The sequence below is a fragment of the Pygocentrus nattereri genome, chromosome 11 (genome assembly GCF_015220715.1).
Source record: "Pygocentrus nattereri isolate fPygNat1 chromosome 11, fPygNat1.pri, whole genome shotgun sequence".
Taxonomy (NCBI): domain Eukaryota; kingdom Metazoa; phylum Chordata; class Actinopteri; order Characiformes; family Serrasalmidae; genus Pygocentrus; species Pygocentrus nattereri.
This window is the reverse complement of record NC_051221.1, coordinates 1,919,064-1,943,162: the sequence shown is the minus strand read 5'-3', so window position 1 is coordinate 1,943,162 and position 24,099 is coordinate 1,919,064. Positions and strand designations below refer to the sequence as shown.

General features: G+C 42.2%; 3 gene segments (V, D, J or C); 1 reads left to right on the top strand and 2 right to left on the bottom strand.

Moving 5' to 3' along the window:
* Positions 1 to 366: 366 nt before the first annotated feature.
* LOC119264370 lies at positions 367 to 980 on the top strand. The segment is given in 1 exon segment: positions 367 to 980. A coding segment is annotated over 1 exon segment (345 nt).
* A 5,964-nt stretch (positions 981 to 6,944) lies between these two features.
* LOC119264313 lies at positions 6,945 to 8,320 on the bottom strand. The segment is given in 3 exon segments: positions 6,945 to 6,977; positions 7,732 to 8,093; positions 8,266 to 8,320. Coding segments are annotated over 3 exon segments (444 nt in total).
* A 10,604-nt stretch (positions 8,321 to 18,924) lies between these two features.
* On the bottom strand, positions 18,925 to 19,505 carry LOC119264374. The segment is given in 2 exon segments: positions 18,925 to 19,325; positions 19,451 to 19,505. Coding segments are annotated over 2 exon segments (447 nt in total).
* Between the last annotated feature and the right edge of the window lie 4,594 nt (positions 19,506 to 24,099).

Below are 24,099 nucleotides of genomic sequence, written 5' to 3'. Positions count from 1 at the left end.
GTTTCTGAACTGGATTTCTTTTCTTTAAAACACTAATATTTCCTAAAGGTTTCCTGTGAAGTGTTCACTAATGACATTTCTTTAAAAAGATCAGATGTAGAGCTGGATTGTAGTGTCAGTGTTGGGCTCCATTACAGCAGTTCTGTCTCCATCTGGAAGCCACAATGTGGAGGTTATTATGAGCAGCGTTTTCTGCTCTAAAGCTTTGAAGCCATTGTACATGGAGACTGCAGCTCCATTTATTTAGGGATTATTTATTTTTTTGGAGGAAATAAAATCATGTTCCATTTCAAATTTCCCATCACAGGATGTGCAGAATGTCCGAGTTTTACTGAGTGAAATTCAGTCATATTTTCTAATGAAAATGGAAATGAAGTGCAGCTATGAATGTGATTGGAAATATGAGTTTGTGTGTGAAACGGTTGAGTTTAAGGTTGTAATTAGAGTTTGGTTTTGAATGCATCACTGAACTCAGTTGTGCTCTGTTAGAAATAAGGGAAATGAAACTGTGTGTGTGTCCTAGGTGTGGCCGCGCCCACCCTCACGGCCTGCCCCCCTCCAGCGTGGAGCTGCAGCAGGGGAAGGCCACACTCGTGTGTTTGGCCAACAAGGGCTTCCCCTCAGACTGGAGGCTGAGCTGGAAGGTGGACGGGAGCAGCTGGAGCTCGGGGGTTAGCCAGAGCCCCGGGCTTCTGCAGAAGGACAATGGCCTCTACAGCTGGAGCAGCACCCTGACCCTCCAGGAGGACCAGTGGCTAAAGAAGACAGTGACCTGTGAGGCCACCAAGGACTCCCAGACTCCTGTCAGCCAAACCCTGAGGAGAGAGCAATGCACTGGGCAGTGAGCGTCCACGCATGTGTTGGAGCTGCTAGAGCTCCTCTTGATCTTCAGTGAGCTCAAACATGGCTCTGCTTAATGCTCTGATCTTCATCTCATCACTTCCTCATCACAATAAAGATCTTCAGTATTAATATCTACAGTCTTTAATTGTTTATTGTGTTATTTTTCCTCAACCAGCAACAATAAACATGTAAACTTTTCTTTTTTGTTCATTTCTCTTCTAATTAATAAAGCTTTTTAAACAGTGTTTAGTCTTTTATGTCATGATTTTTGGAAGTTTTCTTGGGGGGAAAAGTATTAACAATTTTTTACTGACATGAGAAATATAACAGTCTATAAATCTGTCCATTAATAAATAAACACACTGACAAACTTCCATTAAATAAATGAATAAATAACCCCCCCAAAATAAACTATAAATATATTTCTCCCTGTCTGGTCATCGGACTGTAACTTTATTATCAGCAAGTCTTTATTCAAGTTATTCATATTATTCATAAATGTCATGTTTCTGATTCAGAGACTCTAAATCTCCAGAATCTAACAGCCACTTTCATTGACCTGAACACACTGATACACCGTTTCACAGGAGGCTTGTTGATTGACACTGAAGGTACATCAGAAAACTGAGTCATTAATCTTCACTAAATCTTCTTAGTTCAGCTGCTCAGTTACACAGACGCTTCCCCGTGTACTTGAGTTAAAGTCGAGACCCCCAAGGTAAAATATTCCTCCAGTAAAAGTAGAAGTTCCTCCCTTTAGACCTCCACTTGAGTAAAAGTACTAAAGTATTTCCCTTCAAATGTACTTAAGTATAAAGTAAAAGTACTAAAAGAGTAATTCTGGCTCTGATGTCCTGATATCATTTTTATAACCAGAATGGCTTCATGAACTCATTTCAGGTGAAAGTCCTCCAGCGTCTCTCTTCGTAAACCAGTCTTTTAATAGAACGTCATTAATTAGTGACGCTGACGTCTATTAAAATGATCAGAAGCACAAAACACTGAAGGTAAACAGTTTCCATCAGGGAGAACCGAGTGGCTCTGAAATCACTTTTTACACACAAGCAAAGTTTCAGTTTCAGATTTATTTACAACTTAGTTCCAAGTTTAAGTTGAATAAAAACTGGCTTTAAACTCAGGATCACAGATGAGCTCCTTTACTATGTTGATCTGTAGGCGTCTGTTCATAAACATAAACCAGCCCAAACTCATTTACTATAAAATGAAATGGTGTTTGTAGAAATTCAGAAAAAAGCCGCGTCAGTCTCGACTGCATATGTGGACATATTTCTATATTGAGCTCTATTTACACAAAGTTAGGTTAGTTCATCATTTATGTTGAACAGACTCTCCCAAAGTTTTACGCTGCTGCGCTGACGTTGAACCGCGTGCTGCACTGGGTCGGTATGACCAACAGGTCAAAACCAGCTCTAAACAAAGTGACCGCTGGGCCCTGATTGGTGCTCTGGCTTTGCGCTTCTTTTGTTTTGACATGTTACGTTTTTATACACACAGAAACCGAAAGGAACGACAGATTTCTCAAAATGTAGGAGGAAAAAGTCGGATATTAGACTCTGAAATGTAGTGGAGTGAAAGGAGAAAGTCGCCTAAAATGGAAAAACAGTACAGATACATGAAAAAACTACTTAAGTACAGAAACTAATTACATTTACTTAGTTACTGTCCACCACTGTTGAGCTCTAATAGCTCTGTACTTTAGATTTGAGGGACTCTGTATAAATAATGAAATCATTGTTACCTGAGTTTGCTAATGTTAGGTAGATTAACTTTAGGAGGATCAGTCAGTAAAGACAGCAGATTACTGCAGGGTGTTTTGGTGCCGACTGTGCTAAATCTAAATGATGTGGTTGGTTCTAGATTATAGCACAGTCAGGTTCACAGAACTAAAAGGAAAAAGTCGGATATTAGACTCTGAAATGTAGTGGAGTGAAAGGAAAAAGTCGCCCAGAACGGAGAAACTTCAGTACAGATACACCAAAAATACTAAAGTACAGAAACTAATTACAGTTACTCAGATACTCAGTTACTCAGTTACTCAGATACTGTCCACCACTGTTGAGCTCTAATAGCTCTGTACTTTACTCCTTTTCAACGCTGTATTGGAGAATAATGTGTCTGGACTCTTCTGAGTGTCGCAGGTTCAGGAGAAACTCTTTTAATGCATATTTAATAAACCTGATATAAATATTCTGTTTTGATATAAATTCCACTTCTACACTTCATAATGAAAGCTGTTCTGATTGTCAGTGAACATCAGAGGCTTCATGCTGTTACACTGGGCTTTCACAGGCCAACTCCAACTCCAGCTTTCTGTGAATCTATTCTGTCTATTAGTGACGTTTAAAGGACTCAGCTGTTCCGTTTCCCCAGGTTCTGCTGGTTCTCTCTACCCCTCCTGCCCCTCTCCCCTCCTCTATTCCCCTGCATTCTTCCAAGGTAGGAGAGGAGCAGGAGAAAGAGAGGGGAGGACAGGAGCAGTAGCATAAGTATCTGGACGCAGTCAGAGTGAAGAACACAGCAGGGCAGGAACCGTACAGTATGTAAATGTAATGTATGGACTTGTTCTGCATGTATATCTAGTTCATAATCCACCCAGACACACACAGCTGCAGCTATTTCAGCTCTAGATGGTAACAACATCCAGATGTGGAGGAAAAAAGTGGTCACCAGTCCTGTTCTTGGAGAGAGACCTTCCTGGAGAGTTCACCTCCACACAGTCATTTAACACTAGTCCTCCTGAGATTTCAAGATCCTCAGGACATCACCCCTCCTTCTTGCCAGCAATTAGCAGGACCATACATCACCCTTTATTATGTTAATTCACAGAGGAGGACTGAGACAGCAGCTCTGTGTGTGAACCTTGTTTGCTGGCTAGCTCGTACAAGGAAATGTTGAAATTATGTTAAAGTGAAACAAGGAAATACTAGGAGTGTGTTTTATTTACACAATGAACAACGGAAATGCACAAGTAATTTCACCAAGTAAACGCCAAGAAATGGGTTGCAGTTTGTCTTTTGACGTAAATGGGTAAAAATAGCTGTCAATCAAAACAGGATTCAGCCTTTCGTCTGATCCTTCAATCATTTTGCAGAAGCTCCGCGTCCAGACCCGCCCACAGCTCCATTCACCACATTTATCCAATGACCGGCGAGTTTCGAAGCAATGAAAAAGACGTCCCGTTTGAATGAGCGGTCCTGTTGAAGTGAAAAGACACTCAGCTTTTAACGCATTTGTAGTGAATGAAATGTTAACACAACTGAACATGTTTGACATTTTAGGGCAAGCTGAGCTTCCCTTGCAGTCTTAGAGAAATCGCCACTGCTCCGTCCGTCGCTACTACGCGCCCTTGAATTAGAACTTTTGAAACACGATTCTACAGATTCTCCGTCGCGCTGTCGGATCGGTAACATATACACTCGGGTTGTAACTTGAAGTTCACCTTCAAGTTGTGTCATGTTAGGTGCTTTGGGAGCTGTAGGAGCTTTCTGTGGGCATGGGGGGTTTCCACTTCCACCGCACTCCATATCATTACCAAGACAATGGGCGTTAATCGCTTCACAGCAGGGGAGTGGGCTACATGGTCGCTGGTTTCCCTTAGGAAAATTTTCGTAGTTCGCGGAAGATTAGTGTTAATTCTACATGTCCATTTATTTAGTCAGATCAGGTGAGCTGGATTTGGGCTGGAGCTGAGTTCTGCAGGAAGGTGGATCTCCAGCAGCAGAGCTGGTGAACGTAGATTTGAGGGACTCTGTATAAATAATGAAATCATTGTTACCTGAGTTTGCTAATGTTAGGTAGATTAACTTTAGGAGGATCCGTCAGTAAAGACAGCAGATTACTGCAGGGTGTTTTGGTGCCGACTGTGCTAAATCTAAATGAAGTGGTTGGTTCTAGATTATAGCACAGTCAGGTTCACAGAACTAACAGGAGAACAGATCTAGATCTACAGGACTGCTCCCCTCATGCAAGTCAGACATTATAAAGTAGGAGACACTGGTTGGAAAGTGAATGGGAAAGTTCCTAATGCTCAACGTGGAGTCTATGTGTGGAGAAAGTCCTGCCCTTCAGTGAAAAGCTCTGATCCAGAGCGAGCAGGAAAATCCTTCTGCAGTATTTGGGCAGATGCTTTTTAGAAGGTTTATCTCAAATGAATTGTCTGGTAAAATGAATGTAATTAAAACAGTAACTGATCTCTTCTCATTCAAAGAGACAAGACGCTGGTCTTGACCGGAAATTTGTCAAGAGTGGACAGATTTTCTTATAAGGACTTTGTATCAGTGGACACTAGTGCTGTGAGTTGATCTCGAGGGAGTTTGGCTGAATGAAGCTGAACATCTGGTGAAAGAGGATGACTCAGGCCTGTTCATGTAGATCTGAGTTCCACCCCACTGCTCTCTCTCTCTCTCTCTCTCTCTCTCTCTCTCTCTCTGACTGTTTACTGCTTAAAACTGCTTGTTTGAGTTCAGCTGGGTGGGCTGTGGGGGGCTGGTTTCACTTCTTCCTTTAGTGCTGATAACTGTGGGTGTGTTAGAGTAAGAATACTGCAATATGTAGCTTGTTCAGTCTCCAAGACTGGGACATTAAATATTGTTTTTTTGGGGAAAAGTATGTAAACGGCTAGACTTTTCAGTTTAGTGTGGGTGGTTATTAGTGTGAAGAGGTTCTGTCAGTTGGATGACAGTCAGATTGGAGTATAACTGACCGTACCATATTTAAAAATGTCAACCTGAGTCTTCACTAAGAAAGTCTGGCCTTTACCTCACTCTTTTATTAGTGCATGCCATGTCTCCTAAGACAGTAAGATCTCTGAGGAAATCAGAACATTATTTGTCAATGCTCAATAGACTGGAGGAAGTTCTAAAACTATTACTGATGAGTTTGGGCTTCACTGATCCACTGTCACTCAATACAGTACAAGTCAAGTAAATTCAACACCACTGTTACTCTTTCCTTAAGCAGTCATCCAACAAAACTGACTCCACAACTAACATGTATAACATTCTGGAAGATAACAAAGAACCCCAGGGTAATGTTTAAGGATCTGTTGCCTCTCCCACACTCACTAATATCAATGTATATTAGTCCACCATCAGGCAAGTAATGAGGTAAAATGGTCCATAGAGAAGTCTAGCACAGAGAAAGCCATTACTCTCCAGGAGGAACATTCCTGCCTGTTTAAAGTTGTTAAAATCACCTGGATGAGCCAGAACAACACTGGAATAATGACATGAGGATGGATCAGACCAAAATGTATCTTTATGCTCTAAATGAGAGATGTTGTTTAGCACAACTGAACAATGCATTCCAGCATAAGAACCTCATGCCAACTGTAAAACAGGGTGGTGGCAGTATCATGATTTAGTGCTGTTTTTCTGCTACTGGACCAATTCAAAACACTTTCAAGCAGCACTGCCTGTCAAATGAAAATGTGCAGAGGCTGAAGACGACAGCATGGCTCAGGAAAACCAGAGAAAATGCAGCACAGTCAGAAGGCTAGGTAGAAAATGAAACAAAGACCCGAAACTTTGAGTCAGGGCAGCAGGTGCTGCTGCTGCTACTGACAGAAGATCTACAGAGTAAATCAGAAAATCGGGAAACAAATGTGACCCAGTCAATTGAAAAAGAGGCTGGTAACTAAAACAACAACGATCCAAAACACACTTTAATCTGGACTATGAATTACTTCATGGCATGGCATGGGATGGTCCTGTAGAAGACCATGTAGTGAGGTTCTTCTGAGGGAAGTAATGGGAGTATAAACAGTGTAATAAGTGCAGTGGGGAATGAAGCTCCAGCTAATTCTCCTGGGCTCTTTATCACAGTGTACAGAGAGTAATGGGGCAGCAGGAACATGACCAGTGAGAAAACCCACAGCAGCGTTCCTGCACACCTCCCAGCTCCACACTCCAGGATCAGTAGTGGGAGTTTTATTGATCAGTGTGGGAGGGTGGAGCTCCAGGAGGCTGCTGGGAGGGGCTGAGGTGGGCTGAGGCTCCCCCTGCTGGTCAGTCTGCCTGTCAGACTCCATGGTGGGTCACTCTGTCTAACAGCACACCAACTGCTGCTGACCACTGTGTCCATCAGGTCCAGTTAGACTCTTGGGAAGTTCTGCACTGTAGGAACACAGAACAACAGTGTAAGTCATGTAGTGTGAAAGGTGTTGAGAGAGAAAGAGCAGCTTCAAATCAGACTCCAGTGAAAGTGTTGATACTTCAGTGAAATCATGACTGAAGTAGCAGTAAAAGTACAACTGGAGTAAAAAAGTATCAGATCTAAAATCTACTCAAGCTCTGAGTTTCTCTATAGAACTCAGTCCTGAACTGTGAGTTTCAGAGCTGGACCTCCAGTTCAGGTCATTAATGTCAAAACTCCATCATAAATGAATAAATAACAGGAACATTGATCTGCTGTAGATGTTAAATGTTGAGTGGACGGGATTAATTTGGATTAAATCACATGAAAAAGTCTAGATTGTGAGATCAGCACCTCTAAGGGGTTTGTAATGTAATGTTAGCGCTAAGCTAACGGAGCTGCACATGAAGATTTTATAACAGCTCTAATTAAATTAAACCCTGATCTTCAAAGCTTATAACAGACAGAGTTTACATGTTTTTACTGTCTGTGTTTCAGTTTTACAGAAACTTCAGTAAAGATCTGAACTTAATGGCTAAATCTGAATATTATTGAAGAGCCTGAATTTCTGTTGAACTGAACTGGTTTTACTCAATAAATAACTTGAATGAATAAATGCATCATATAAAGTATTGATTATAGTAAAGAAACTATGTTTTACAGTGAACTCACCTCTGAATATGATCTCCTACTAAAACTGATGAGTGTGAGAGTGAAGTCTCTGTGCAGCTGGACTGAGGGGGGTTTTTGTACACCTACTAAACTCTGTGGGAACACCCAGCTACCACTGATACTGTGTCCACTCAGACAGTAATAATCTCCTGCATCTTCAGTCTGGACATTACTGATGGTCAGAGTGAAGTCAGATCCAGATCCACTGCCACTGAAATGAGCTGGAATACCTGACTGTCTCCTGGTAGCGTAGTAGATCAGGAGTTTAGGAGCTTCTCCAGGTTTCTGCTGATACCAGGCTAATCCCTCTTCTCCACCACTCCAGCGGTAAACTGCAGGGCTGGTTTTACAGCTGATTTGAACTGTTTCTTTTGGAAGTGAAGAAATGACAGGAGGCTGAGTCACAGTCACCTGACCACTGGAACCTGGAAACCAAAAAATAATAAATACATGTAGATTAAAACTTTAGTTTTATACATTTATTTATAAATATTAAAAACATGTAAAACTCATTATATATATTTATGTTTTAACAATATATTTTAAAGATTATACGTCCCTTGTCCAGTTGTACAAAGAGGCAAATGAGCAAGTCACCTTGAGTCCAGAGGGTCAGCGTCCAGATGAAGATGGAGACCAAAGCCATGGTTGCTGTGGGTGAAGTTTGTGGGGCAGCAGCTCTCAGTCATGAAGTGTTAAACTCACAGGACTATAAACACTAGCAGAGCACTGAAGCATGGGCTGATCATGCAAAGTGGAGCCTCTATGGAAATGGACTCACCAAACACCTCCATAATAAACACGTCTGATTATTTAGATCTGATTAAAAAGTATCAGCTCAGTTCTGTTCATTCAGTGCTAGACGTTCATTTCTAAAGCTCATCAATAGTTGATGAGTGTAGAAGAGCTCAGGCTGAACAGTGAGGAGTGATGGAGGTTTATGTACAATGACTTCACTGAAATGTAGCACTGTGGTTCTCTTTCAGTGGAGGAACCAAACTCACTGTGAAAAGAGACTTTTATTCTATTTAAACAGGAGATTCATTTAATCCCCTCATTATCAGCTGCAGATCATGATGACCAGCTGGTCTGAGGTCAGTGAGGTTCTCCTGGATGAAGACATTCACAGGTTTTAATGAGAGGTTTGAACTGTTTCTATGACAGTTCATCTGATGGTAGTTAGATTAGGAGTTAGGAAAGTTCTAGTTCTTCCACTGTGGAAAGAGGAACCAGTGAATGTTCTCCAGTGCTAGAACGCATTAGTGCTGCTGCATAGTTTCCGGTTCTTTTGAGTTCAGTCTGAGTTCTTTACTGTGATGAATGGTGATGGTCAGTGTTGTTAGAGAGGGAGTTCAGCTGGAGATTCAGTGCAGTGCTGTGTGTTGATCTTGAGGGAGTTTGGCTGAATGAAGCTGAACATCTGGTGAAAGTGCTGCTCTATTCTGGGAGAAAGAGGACGACTCAGGCCTGTTCATGCAGATCTGAGTTCCACCCCACTGCTCTCTCTCTCTCTCTCTCTCTCTCTCTCTCTCTCTCTCTCCCTCTCTCTGTCTCTCTCTCTCTCTCTCTCTCTCTCTGACTTTTTACTGTTTAAAACTGCTTGTTTGTGTTCAGCTGGTGGGCTGTGGGGGGCTGGTTTCACTTCTTCCTTTAGTGCTGATAACTGTGGCTGTGTCTTGTTCTTAGTGTTTCAGACCTTTTTCAACCCATCAGGGAATCATTAAGCTCTGCATCAGTTGAGTCAGTCAGGTGTGTTAGAGGAAGAATACAGTAATATGTCGAGTGTTCAGACTCCAAGACTGGAACTGACCAGCACTGTTGGTGAATCCTTGAATATAATCTATGAGAACAAAATCCAAAAAATCTTGAAAAAAAACAGTCAACACCAAGTTCACCGAAGTAGCAGAAATATTTGGTAGGACTTCAAAAAATGGATGGAGAAAATCGCATCAGTCCACGTACAGACATATTTTAGTAACGCTATGCTGCACTAATCAGAAGAATTCTTAGAACTGAGGCTGTGGATTTTGCTAATACTTCAAATCTTCTTAATCCAGGTTCTTTAACTTAAAGGGAACAAAGCTAGACCTATTATTCCAAGCAAAGATCTGGTTTGAAAGGCCTTGACCTTAAACTTCAGTCTCACCCTCAAGGTCATCCTCTTAGTTGATCTCAATGGGCCTCATTCACCAAACGTTCTTAGGTAGAAATTTCTTCTTAAACCCACTTACACAGTTTTAATGAAGATTCTATCACCCACCAGTGTTTTATTTGGGATTTGCTCTTTGGTAAGAACAGAATCTGCACACACTCAAGAGCACAGAGGTGAGAACAGATCTGGGCTTTAAGATCATGTCATGAATCTGAGACTTTCTCTTAGAACCTTCATCAAGAACAAACTTCAGAAAAGACTCATGGGTGAATGAGGCCCATAGACTCGAAACTGTAGCTAGGATACCTGTGATTCATCTACAAAGACATGGCCAAATCATGGACATGGTGATTTACTCAAATCACCCTTTAAAATGCTCTATGGATGTCAGGTCAGGATTTTGTTGGATATGGTCAGGAGGTTCAATCAATTGGACAATCAGGTTTGAGTGTGAATGTCTCTACTCTATTTAAAAGAACAGTGTATGCCATGTCTCAGCCAAAAGAGATTTCTTTTTGTGATCAATTTTTTATTGAAAACATATAGGTATACATTCTATGTACCTCTTGTATACATACATACATACATACACGCACATACACACGTATGTATGTTATTGTTTCTTAACAAAAAACCATACACATAATGTATAACTGAGAATTTCTTTAACCATTTAAAACCCTCCCCCTGGCGACTCCGATGACACCCCCCCCCCCCCAATTCAAATTACCCAGGATCTCTCTCTATATATCAGTTAAGATATACATGCACATCTCTGTGTGTGTACACAAACACACATTCAAACATGTTACAAACATATCATAGAGAAACAAACAAATCAAAACATCTTCTCTAAACAGACAAACAAAAATATAAGTAAATAAGATCAATCACACTGCACTCTCTCTTTAGCTACACTGTATGCCATATCCCAAGCCCTCAATGTTTTAGGGCTAGCTGCATGCATTTGAGCAACAGATCTTTCCATACGAATGATATCAAGAAAGGAATTAGCCCACCTTCGCCACTCTAAAGAATGTGGTGGCTTCCACCTCGAGGCCAACATTTTCTTGGCAGCAGTGAGCCCAGCCCATAGAATACGTTTTTGCTGTAAAGACATGTCTAGGGACGAGTCGTCATTAAGCAAAAGTAACACTGGAGAATGTGGGATTGTGGTTTCAAGAATGTCGCATAAGGTAGAAGATACCTGTTTCCAAAAAATGCTTACATCAGGGCAGTCCCAATATACATGTATAAATGTCCCTGAAACGTTAAGTGTGCATAGATCGCAATTAGGAGATGTGATAATCTTCATAGAGTGGCGTCTTCTAGGTGTTAAATACATCCTGTGAACAAATTTGTAATGTATTAATTGATGGTCAGGGTTTTTGGATGTTTTACATATATTTTCCCACACTGTGCTCCAACAAATCTCGTCAGTTTCAACTGACAAATCTCTCTGCCATGTGGCCTCTACTGGAAGGGACCTCTGAGGTTCAGAAGCAAATCTATAAAGTCTTGATACTATACCCCTAGTAGGTCCCCTTACAGCCAGCAACCTATGAAGGGGGTGAGTGGGCAGGCCTGTACCCCATGGGACACCGTATGCCCTCATGGCTGACCTTAATTGCAAATACAGAAAAAAGGATGATCCAGGTAAACCATAGTCAGCTTGTAAATCACTAAAGGCACGTAGACCATTATCACTGTAAAGATCTTGCAAAACCTTAACTCCTTGTTTTTCCCATTGCGGATGTGTAAAAGGTTCATTACCCCTAAGAAGAGAAAAATTGTTAAATATTGGTGTATGTCTGTGCCATTTAAGACCTGCACGCACATGTTTCATTAAAGTATAGTAAGTTTTGAGTAGACATGACATTACTGGACCTAATCGCGGTTTTAATTTCTTCAAAGGAATATTAGCATATATTAGGTCTTGTAGTCTATGAGGTGAAGAAAGGTTTTCCTCAATCTGCCTCCAAGAGACAGATGAATTAGGGTTAAACCAAACAGTAAGAGGACGTAACACAAAGGACCAGAAGTACATCTTAAAATCTGGTAGAGCCAGCCCACCCTGTATCTTGTCTCGCTGGAGAGTAGTGAGTTTTATGCGAGGTCTTTTTTTCTTCCATACAAAATTAGAGATTAATGAGTGAAGCTTTTCCCAATATCCCTTTGGGGGTGTAAGAGGAATCATGGAGGAATAAAAATTAACACGGGGTAGTATGTCCATCTTAATTGTCGATATGCGAGATTGTAAAGAGTTTGGAAGTGTGGACCAACGTTCAAGGTCTTTCTCAACTTGACTGTAGATATTCTGGTAGTTATTCTTGACTATAGAAGAAACAGAAGGGGAAATCTCCACACCGAGATATTTAAAACTTTTGACTACTGGTATGTGGGGGGGCAGGGTTGTTTGTGATGCTCTAGAATTTAAATGTATCAGTGATGACTTGGTCCAATTGATTTTATAACCAGATAATGTGCTGAACCAATCAAAGGTAGACAGCAGATGTGGCAGTGAAGAATTAGCGTTACCTACATAAAGAAGAATATCATCGGCGTAAAGTGATATTCGGTGTTCTGTATTGCAAAAAGTGATGGGAGACACTAAAGAATGTTGTCTAATCTTTTGGGCAAGTGGTTCAAGAGAGAGAGCGAACAATAAAGGTGACAAGGGACAGCCCTGGCGAGTCCCCCTGGAAACAGAGAATCGAGAGGAGAGAATATTGCCAGTGCTTATCATGGCTGAGGGATTTGCATAAAGGATTTTAATCATGTGGATAAATTGTGCACCTAATCCAAATCTGTACAGAGCAGTCCAAAGATAGTCCCATTCCAGTCTGTCAAATGCCTTTTCAGCATCAAGTGATAGGATTGAGCACGGGAGTTCGATATTGTTTGCCTCATGAATAATGTGCAACAAGCGACGCACATTGTCAGATGCTAAGCGGTTTTTAATGAAACCAGTCTGGTCGCTATGCACCAATTTCAGCAAATAGGCCTCCAATCGTGATGCCAGCACTTTGGCATATACTTTAACATCCCCGTTCAAGAGGGAGAGAGGTCTGTAATTACCACATTGAGTCGGGTCTTTATTCGGTTTTGGCAATACTGTAAGTATAGCCATGTTAACACTTGTGTTAAATGCATCTTTGTCTATAGCTGTGTTGATCATATTTAACAGTGGTTGTCCTAGCACATCCCAGAAGGAAAGGTAAAGTTCTGGAGGAATTCCATCCCACCCTGGGGATTTGCCCGTCTTCATATTTACCAAAGCATTCTTCAATTCTTCTAAAGAAATGACGGCACCAAGTGAATCAGCCTCACTGCTTGATAGGGTGGGTAGATCAAGTCCTTCAAAGAAGGACGCACATGAATTTGTATTAAGCTCAACCTCTGATTTATATAGAGTGGAATAGAAGTTTTTAAATTCAGTATTGATGTCCCGAGGGTCAGTCAGAATGTGTAGAGGTGTTTTAATAGCCATAATATTAGAGTATTTCTCCTGGTTTTTCAACCTTAACGATAATAAATGGCTTGGTCTGGCCCCATAAAAATAGTATGTTCTTCTGGTCCTATGCATCAGAAATTCTGCTCTATGTCTCAACAGTGAATTCAGTTCAGATCTCACCACAGCAATTTTCCCTTGTAAAATCCCAGATTGCTTAACATGTTGCTGATTCTCAAGCTGACTAAGTGTACGCTCCAGCTCTGTTATCTTATTCATTTTACTTCTGTTAAGATGCGAGGCAAACGCAATTGAGGAGTCCCTAATACATCCCTTTATGGCGTCCCATACAAATCTAGGGTCAGTAACGGAGCCTGTATTAAGACCTATGAAGGTATTAAGTTTGTCCCTGAGGAATATACAGAATTCTTCATTTTTTAATAGTGAAGTATTAAATCGCCACTGTGGTGCTTTCATCGGCACTCCAGACAGCGTGGCATGCACAGAGACAATGCTATGGTCTGATAGGGAACAAGGTCTAATTACAGCACTATATAATTTAGAAAATGATGCGGGGGAAGCTAACATGTAATCTATCCTAGAATAACTTTGATGTCTTGCTGAGTAAAAAGTGTACAGTTTAACTGTAGGATTAAGTACCCGGTATAAGTCTATTAGGCTAAAGGCCTGAAGGAAACCTTGGAGGTCTTTAGATGCTCTCATCTGGGTGGGTGAAGCTTGTTGGTTGGATTTATCCAGTGCCAAGTTTGCAAGTGCATTCATATCTGCTCCCAGAATGAGGGAGTATTCCTGGAGTTGTAGTAAGATCGAAGTTAAATAAGGAAAGAAATCTGTCTCGTATTGGGAAGGAGCATAGACAGAAATAAAAGCCAATTTACGCCCCGATATTACTGTCTTCACATATGAAATTCTACCATCTTCACTACCAAATGTTCCTAATATATTCAATTGGAGACTGCGCTTCATCACTACCAGCGAACCCCTAGTTTTGGTGTCTAAAGACGCAGATGCAGCCACATAGTAGTACTTATTTGAAAACCTGCGGGTGTCGGTTGTTCTTAAATGGGATTCCTGTATTAGGGCAATATCCACACGTTGTCTGCGCAAATGGTCCAGACAAGCTGTTCGTTTAATTTGACCATTCAAACCGTTTACATTCCAGCTAACTATGTGAAGGCTGCTCATCATAACTGCGAGAAATTATCAACTTAACTGCTATATACATTGAAACATAATAGCAAAAGTGAGAGTAAACAGTGCAAAGTACAGTAAATAAACAAACCAATGAGAGAGATCCGTCCCACCCCGATTAACCATGTCGCCATATCCCTTCCCCACCTTCCCACACCAAAACCAAACTCTATTAACACAATTACCAAAAATGTCATCTTCGTGTGATTTCCCCCTAAAGTTGGACCCGTGGTTTTTAAGTGATGTACCGTCGTCGTTCGTGTGTGGCTTCTCCCCCCACCCCAGAATTAGTTCAGAACTATATGTATATCATACCAAACTTACGTAGCCCATGTTGAAATACGAATAGAAACAGTCAGCAGACCAAAAAAAAAAAAAAAAAAAAAAAAAAAAAAAAAAGGGAAGGAAAAAGCATTTGTGTATGTTAATATACAGACCAGCAGATGCATTTAACAATTCTAATAAACATTACAGCCACTACCAGAGTGAAAGGTTGTACAATGAGTCAATACTCGGACTCGATTACCTCAGTGATCAAATTCTATTCATTAGCGGATTCAATGAAGACCTTCGCCTCACGCGGGGAGTTAAAGATGTGGCTGGCTCCTCCGCGACATGCTTTGAGTCTCGCGGGGTAGAGAAGAAACGTGCGAAACCCTTGCTTCTGCAGAATGTCCATCCAGTCGGAGTAGGCCAGCCTGCGCTTGAAAGTGTGCGGACTGTAGTCAGGGGTGAAGCGTAAGGCTTTCCCATCGACCTCCACGATATTGCTCCGAGCTGCTTTGAGAAGCTTGTCTCTGTCGGTAAAACGGAGGAGCTTGAAGATGAGAACGCGAGGAACAGGTCTGCCGTTCGCGTCTTCCTTTGGAGCGCCCACGCGATGTGCTCGCATAATTTCGACCGAGCACAGCCCTGGAAACCAACGCGGGATAGCTTCCGTGAGGTAGGCAAGAGCATTTGCGGTTTCAGCATTTTCTGGAATGCCGTGAACTCGAATGTTATCTCTGCGCGACCTGTCTTCCATATCCGCTATTTTCTCCTCCAGTCTGGCGTGCTGTGCTTCAAGCTTGCTCACCGCTGCCGATAACTTACTATCCAACTCCGCCATGCGGTTCTCATTTTTTTCCATGTAATCGGCTGACTTTGAGACATCAGCATGCATAGAAACAATTTCTTCACGAAGTGAGGCAACTTGCGTATCCAACAGGGTCTGAGTCTTATTTATTAGCTGCGCCACCACGTCTTCCACGAGCGTGGGGATAGCCTCCCTTATAGCATCGGCAACCGCTAGCTTAACTAGCTCAGCAAGTTCGTCGTTGTCAGAAAGACGGGTAGTTGGCTGTTTGGCGTTTGCTTTTCTGGAACTGGTTGCCATTATAGTGTGCTAAAAGCCTTCCGAAGAGAAAATAAGCTGACTTAAAGTTCAAAAATTAAATTTAAGGTATGATAATCTTCAGATTCTTGGGGGATTACGCCGAGCTCTCGTCGAAGCCTTCTACATCCCTCGCGGTGACCACGTGACTCTGCCAAAAGAGATTTCTGAGGATCTCAGAAAAACATGTCAGTGTTGATTAGACTGGAAGAAGTTTAAAACATTTTCTGATGAGTTTGTGTTCACAGATCCACTGTCAGACCAATTCAACACCACTGATATCCTTCACTGGAGGGGTGATCCAACAGAAAATTACTCCATGACTAAGATACATAATATTCTGGTAGATCATGAAGAATCTCAGGATATGTCTGAGAACCTGCAGGCCGTCTTACACTGGGTAATGTCAGAGTTCATGAGTCCATCATCAAGCAAACACTGAAGAGGAAGAGTATGTATGGAATGATAGGATGGAGAAAGCCATTACTCTCCAAGAAGAACATTTCTGCCTGTATAAAGATTCCTGAAGACAACCTGGATGAGCCAGAAGATGACTGAAATAATGACATGTGGATGGAAAATGGATCTTTGTGGCTCAAACAAGAAATATAACATTTAATAAAACCGAACACTTACAGCATAAGAACCATGACTGAACTTAGAAACATGGTGGTGGGAGTATCACAATTTGGTTCAGTTTGCTGGTATTAGACCAGGACAGCTTGCCATCATTTAATGGAGCTATGAATTCCGGAATGTATCAGTAAGTTTTATAGGAGAATGTTAGGACATAAATCCATGAACTGAACCTCAACAGAAGGTGGTCCTGCAGAAAGACAATGACCCTAAAAACACCAGTTAGTCTATAAAGAACGACTGACGCAGAAGAAATGTTGGAATGACTTGGTCAAAGTCCAGACCTTAATCCAATGGAAATATTGAGGCAGAACCTGATGGGTGGCATTCATACCAACAAAGTACAGCTGAAACAGTTCTGGAGGAACAGGCCAAGATCCCTCCAAGTCAATGTGTTGGGCTGATCAACACTTACAGAAACTATTTGTTTGAAATAATGTGATCATATTTTTTTGGTCACATGTATGAAGAAATGAAAGGGATCAAAAATGTTCAACACAGGCAGAAGCAAGACAGACAGAAGGTCAGGAATGGAAAGAAGGCAAGGACTAGAAGCTTTGAGTCAGGGCAGGTGTCAAGCCTTCTGGTGAAGACGCCTCCCCCACCTGTTCCTTTTTACTCAGATCACTTGAGTCCTTGAATGGCCCAGAGGACTCCAACTCCCATGAATCAGTGGGAGACCAAGTGACTCCTACTCTAAAGCCATCAACCAGTGAACATTCACTTCAGCGTTCAGCCTCACTGGAATTCTAAACCATCACCCCTGTTTTTATTACAGCTCGTTAGTCAGTATATAAAGCCGGGCTTTAGCGTAGAACTTTGTGAAGTATTGCCAACCTTTTTCTTTGTCCACTGAGAGTTCTCTGTTTGTCAGTTATTTCGTGTATGACCTGTTTTTTGTATGTCTGACCTGCCCTTGCTGGTTTGTTCGCTGGATCCTCTATGAGATGTTGGTTTTTGAACTCGTACTGATTTTTGGCTACTCTCTGGATGTCCTGTTTGTTTTGGTTTTCTTGCTCACTGGTTCTGACCCTCGCCTGTTCTGACTATGCCCTCTGTACATCCATCAAAACCTTAAGCAAACTTCAACGTTGTTCTTTTATCTGCGAGCGTCTGATCTGTGTTGACATCGTAACAGCAGGAGGTGCTAATGTTGCTCCTGACAGAAGTTCTACAGGGTAAATACCAATAAAGTCTGGAAACAAATGTGACCCAGTTAGTAAAGAAACTAGAAAAGCGGCTGGTGTCTGAAACAACAAGGATCCAAAGCCTACTTCAAAATCCACTATAAACGGCTTCACGATATGGATTGTGATGGTCCTGTAGAAGACCATGGAGTGAGGTTCTTCTGAGGGAAGTAATGGGAGTATAAACAGTGTAATAAGTGCAGTGGGGAATGAAGCTCCAGCTGATTCTCCTGGGCTCTTTATCACAGTGTACAGAGAGTAATGGTGCAGCAGGAACATGGCCAGTGGGAAAACCCACAGCAGCGTTCCTGCACGCCTCCCAGCTCCACACTCCAGGATCAGTAGTGGGAGTTTTATTGATCAGTGTGGGAGGGTGGAGCTCCAGGAGGCTGCTGGGAGGGGCTGAGGTGGGCTGTGGCTCCCCCTGCTGGTCCATCTGCCTGTCAGACTCCATGGTGGGTCACTCTGTCTAACAGCACACCAACTGCTGCTGACCACTGTTTCCATCACATCCAGTTAGACTCTTGGGAAGTTCTGCACTGTAGGAACACAGAACAACAGTGTAAGTCGTGTAGTGTGAAAGGTGTTGAGAGAGAAAGAGCAGCTTCAAATCAGACTCCAGTGAAAGTGTTGATACTTCAGTGAAATCATGACTGAAGTAGCAGTAAAAGTACAACTGGAGTAAAAAAGTATCAGATCTAAAATCTACTCAAGCTCTGAGTTTCTCTATAGAACTCAGTCCTGAACTGTGAGTTTCAGAGCTGGACCTCCAGTTCAGGTCATTAATGTCAAAACTCCATCATAAATAAATCAATAACAGGAACAGTGATCTGCTGTAGATGTTAAATGTTGAGTGGACAGGATTAATTTGGATTAAATCACATGAAAAAGTCTAGATTGTGAGATTAGCACCTCTAAGGGGTTTGTAATGTAATGTTAGCGCTAAGCTAACGGAGCTGCACATGAAGATTTTATAACAGCTCTAATTAAATTAAACCCTGATCTTCAAAGCTTATAACAGACATAGTTTACATGTTTTTACTGTCTGTGTTTAAGTTGTACAGACACTTCAGTAAAGATCTGAACTTAATGGCTAAATCTGAATATTATTGAAGAGCCTGAATTTGTGCTGAACTGAACTGGCTTTACTCAATAAATAATTTGAATGAATAAATGCATCATATAAACTATTGATTATAGAAAATAAACTATGTTTTACAGTGAACTCACCTCTGAATATGATCTCCTACTAAAAACTGATGCGTGTGAGAGTGAAGTCTCTGTGCAGCTGGACTGAGGGGGGTTTTTGTACACCTACTAAACACTGTGGGAACAGGTTTGTGCTACTGATATAATGAAAACTCTGACAGTAATAATCTCCTGCATCTTCAGTCTGGACATTACTGATGGTCAGAGTGAAGTCAGATCCAGATCCACTGCCACTGAAACGAGCTGGAATACCTGACTGTCTGCTGGTAGCGTAGTAGATCAGGAGTTTAGGGGCTTCTCCAGGTTTCTGCTGATACCAGGCTAGACAGTTATTGTTATATACTGCAGTGCTGGTTCTACAGCTGATGGTAACTGAGTCTCCTGGAGAAACAGTTTTCACTGCAGGAGTCTGAGTCATGGTCACCTGACCACTGGATCCTGAAAATTAAAAGATAAAAACGATGAAAACATTAAAAGAAATATTGTATGAAACGTAAAATACAACAAAATGTACATCAAACAGGACAGAAATCAATTTACACAAAGGCAAATGAGCGAGTCACCTTGAGTCCAGAGGGTGAGCGTCCAGATGAAGATGGAGACCAAAGCCATGGTTGCTGTGGGTGAAGTTTGTGGGGCAGCAGCTCTCAGTCATGAAGTGTTAAACTCACAGGACTATAAACACTAGCAGAGCACTGAAGCGTGGGCTGATCATGCAAAGTGGAGCCTCTATGGAAATGGACTCACCAAACACCTCCATAATAAACACGTCTGATTATTCAGATCTGATTAAAAAGTATCAGCTCAGTTCTGTTCATTCAGTGCTAGACGTTCATTTCTAAAGCTCATCAATAGTTGATGAGTGTAGAAGAGCTCAGGGTGAACAGTGAGGAGTGATGGAGGTTTATGTACAATGACTTCACTGAAATGTAGCACTGTGGTTCTCTTTCAGTGGAGGAACCAAACTCACTGTGAAAAGAGACTTTTATTCTATTTAAACAGGAGATTCATTTAATCCCCTCATTATCAGCTGCAGATCATGATGACCAGCTGGTCTGAGGTCAGTGAGGTTCTCCTGGATGAAGACATTCACAGGTTTTAATGAGAGGTTTGAACTGTTTCTATGACACTTCATCTGATGGTAGTTAGATTAGGAGTTAGGAAAGTTCTAGTTGTTCCACTGTGGAAAGAGGAACCAGTGAATGTTCTCCAGTGCTAGAACGCATCAGTGCTGCTGCATAGTTTCCAGTTCTTTTGAGTTCAGTCTGAGTTCTTTACTGTGATGAATGGTGATGGTCAGTGTTGTTAGAGAGGGAGTTCAGCTGGAGATTCAATGCAGTGCTGTGTGTTGATCTTGAGGGAGTTTGGCTGAATGAAGCTGAACATCTGGTGAAAGTGCTGCTCTATTCTGGGAGAAAGAGGACGACTCAGGCCTGTTCATGCAGATCTGAGTTCCACCCCACTGCTCTCTCTCTCTCTCTCTCTCTCTCTCTCTCTCTCTGTCTCTCTCTCTCTCTCTCTGTCTCTCTCTCTCTCTCTCTCTGTCTCTGTCTCTCTCTCTCTCTCTCTCTCTCTCTCTCTCTCAGTCTCTCTCTCTCTGTCTCTCTCCCTCTCTTTCTGTCTCTCACTCTCTGTCCTCTCTCTCTCTCTCTCTCTCTCTCTCTCTCTCTCTCTCTCTGTCTCCCTCTCTCTCTCTCTCTGTCTCTCTCTCTCTCTCTCTGTCTCTCTCTCTCTCTGTCTCTCTCTTTCTCTCTCTCTCTCTCTCTGTCTCTCTCTCTGTCTCTCTCTCTCTCTCTGTCTCTCTCTCTCTCTCCCTCTCTCTCTCTCTCTCTGTCTGACTGTTTACTGCTTAAAACTGCTTGTTTGTGTTCAGCTGGGTGGGCTGTGGGGGGTTTCACTTCTTCCTTTAGTGCTGCTTCGTAGTCGTAGTGTCTCGTCCCTCATTAAACTCATCAGGTAATTCTAAAGCCCGTCATGGGTTTAGTCCAGTGTGCTGGACTAAGACTACAAAAGTATGAGGACTGTAGAGCGTTCAGGGCTGGAACTGAGAACCAGTGTGAGGAACCTTTGAGAATAAACTACTGAACTGTCAGGCAGGTAAAGGACTGTGAGAGGAGAGATCCACTGATGCTGCTCCAAAGCCTTTATTTCTCCAAGCTGAAAACTTTCCACCACAGCACAGCAGCTCACGGCTCAGAGCTCCACCCATTCATTAGCTTGTGTGGTCTGAAATAAACTAGAGTGGAATAAACAGCACAGCAGTTTAAGGAGTCTAGAGAATTAACTCCTCCCCTTCAAGCAGTAATGAAGTCCACACTACTGTTTAAGACTCATCACAGGCTTTAACTACAAGTCCACCATCTCCAACATCTCTGTTTAACTTAGACAACAGCGCCTCCTTGTGGGGGAAGCGGGTCTCTTTTCACTGACGGGACTACAGTCACTAGAAAGGCTGCCGCTCTGCTTTCACAGTGAACAGACGTGGTACATAAACAGGGCAGCATCACCAAATAAAGAGGAATTCTCTGTGTTAGAGCTGCAGTTGAGAGATAATCCTGTACCTAATAAACATCAGGCTGATCTGTGACCTCATGACCCTGCACTACTCCATAAACACTGGTGTTATTCAGGTCTCAGTGACCTCACACATTAAGTATGTAAGACCTGTTTTATACCTTCAGGACACTTTATTAATTAAGGCCCAGTCCCATTTCTTATTTCTACCCCTACCCCTTGTTTTTGAGGGTAACCCTCCCTCTTGAGACGGCGTTAGAAGGGCTAGTGGTTGAAATCTTCCCCCCAATGAAATGGGACGACCCTTCAAGCACCAGAGACGTCATCAGTCGTCTCCAGTGACTTCTATGTAAACAGGTGAGACGAGGTTTTCCGGCTATTTCCAAAACGCAGCCTCCACCTCAAATCAAATCAAATCAAATTTATTTGTATAGCGCTTTTTTACAACGGATGTTGTCACAAAGCAGCTTTACAGAGTTTCAGAAAAGAAAAAGTTTCAAGTGAACTCTAAGAATGTACAGAAACCCCCCGGTGGGCAAGCCAGGGGCAACAGTGGCAAGAAAAAACTCCCTCAGAACTGAGGAAGAAACCTTGGGAGGAACCAGGCTCACCAGGGGGGACCCGTCCTCCTCTGGTCAAACTACCTACAAGTGATTATATTACTAATATTAATAGCAGTAATATTGGTATTATGAATAACTAGGAGTCTATGAAAACATCAGCGTAGGGTGGGCAGCTCATCCGAGGTAGGTGGTTGGGGCGTAGGCAGCTGGTCTGAAGTGGGTAGCAGGAGGGCTTGGCTGTCGGTCGTCCTTCAGTGTCCGGCCGGACATGTGGGCGATTGTATACTCGGAAAGAAAGCAGGGAGAGGGAATTAGTTTTATTCTATCCGTTTGTACATAAACAGGGAATGTGGACATTTCCAGAGTGTGGCTAACGACTCCGGCAGATCTGACTATGACAGCTTAACTAAAAGGAGAGAACCAGAAGGACACACAGACACGGCAGCACTCTGAGACAGTTCGGCATCCCTCCGCTCCACTGTCCACAAACCTGAGTGACCGCGTGCAGGACGACGGCACCAGCGTCTCAGTTTACTATAATTCCCTGTGTCCATGGACCCCTGGATCTGCTGCCTTTATCTAGGGGGGAACATTAGCTACCAAAAGCTAAACTGAACAAGTGAGTTTTCAGCCTAGTCTTAAAGATTGAGACTGTGTCTGAGTCCCGAACAGTTTCTGGAAGATCATTCCAGAGTTTGGGGGCTTTATAAGAAAAAGCTCTTCCCCCAGCTGCAGCCTTAGGAATTCTGGGGACTATTAATAAGCCAGTGCTCTGGGATCTGAGTGGTCGTGATGGCTCATAATGAGAAACAAGGTCTTGCAGGTACTCAGGAGCGAGACAATGTAGGGCTTTATAAGTCAATAAAATGATTTTATAATCAATACGGAATTTAATAGGCAGCCGATTAAGTGATGATAGCGCTGGACTGATATGATCAGATGTTCTAGTTTTAGTGAGGACCCTGGCTGCGGCGTTTTGGACTAGTTGGAGTTTGTTTAAATTCCTGCTCGTACATCCTGACAGTAGCGCGTTACAGTAGTCTAGCCTGGAAGTAATAAAGGCGTGTACTAGCGTTTCTGCATCACGCAGGGACAGGGCATTTCTGATCTTGGTGATGTTGTGAAGATGTAGAAAAGCTGTCCTAGTGATGCCGCCTATGTGTTGATCGAATGATAAATCTGAATCTATTATAACGCCGAGATTTTTTGCTGCTGATCCAGGTGTGGCTGGAAAGTCGGCGAGATTTAAGATTAAATCTGGTGATTTACTTCTTGCTAATTTTGGACCCAGAAGGAGAACCTCTGTTTTGTTACTGTTTAATAGGAGGAAGTTGCGTGACATCCAGCCTTTCACGTCTTTTACACAGTCCTCCATTTTCTTTAACCTGTATTTGTCATCAGGCTTGGCTGATATGTACAGTTGAGTATCGTCTGCATAACAATGAAAGTTTACGCCATGATTACTTATAACTGTGCCTAACGGTAACATGTATAGTGTAAATAATAAAGGTCCTAATATAGAGCCCTGTGGAACTCCAAATCTCACTTTTGAATAATTGGAAGATAAATTGTTTACCCTAACAAACTGATAACGTTCTGATAGGTAAGATCTGAACCATGATAGGGCCGTCCCTGTGACTCCAACCATGTTTTCTAACCTTTCTAGGAGAATATTGTGGTCTATTGTATCAAAAGCCGCGCTGAGGTCAAGTAGCACTAAGAGAGATATGTAGCCTTGATCAGAGGCAAGAAGAAGATCATTAGTTATCTTAACTAGAGCGTCTCAGTGCTGTGGTGTGGCCTGAATCCAGATTGAAATTTTTCATATATATGGTTCTTATGTAGATATGAACTAAGTTGTTGGGCCACAGCTTTTTCTAAGATCTTAGATATAAACGGTAAGTTAGAAACAGGCCTGTAATTAGACAAAACGGCGACATCAAGATTTGGTTTCTTGATCAGAGGTTTGATCACTGCTAGTTTAAAAGCTTTGGGTACATGGCCCAGACTAAGGGACGAGTTTACTGTAGTTAAAATAGGGTTTATAATGACTGGCAGTACTTCTTTAAGTAATTTTGTTGGAATTGCTTCGAGTGTGCAGGTTGTGCAATTTGCAGAAGAGATAATCTTCTCTA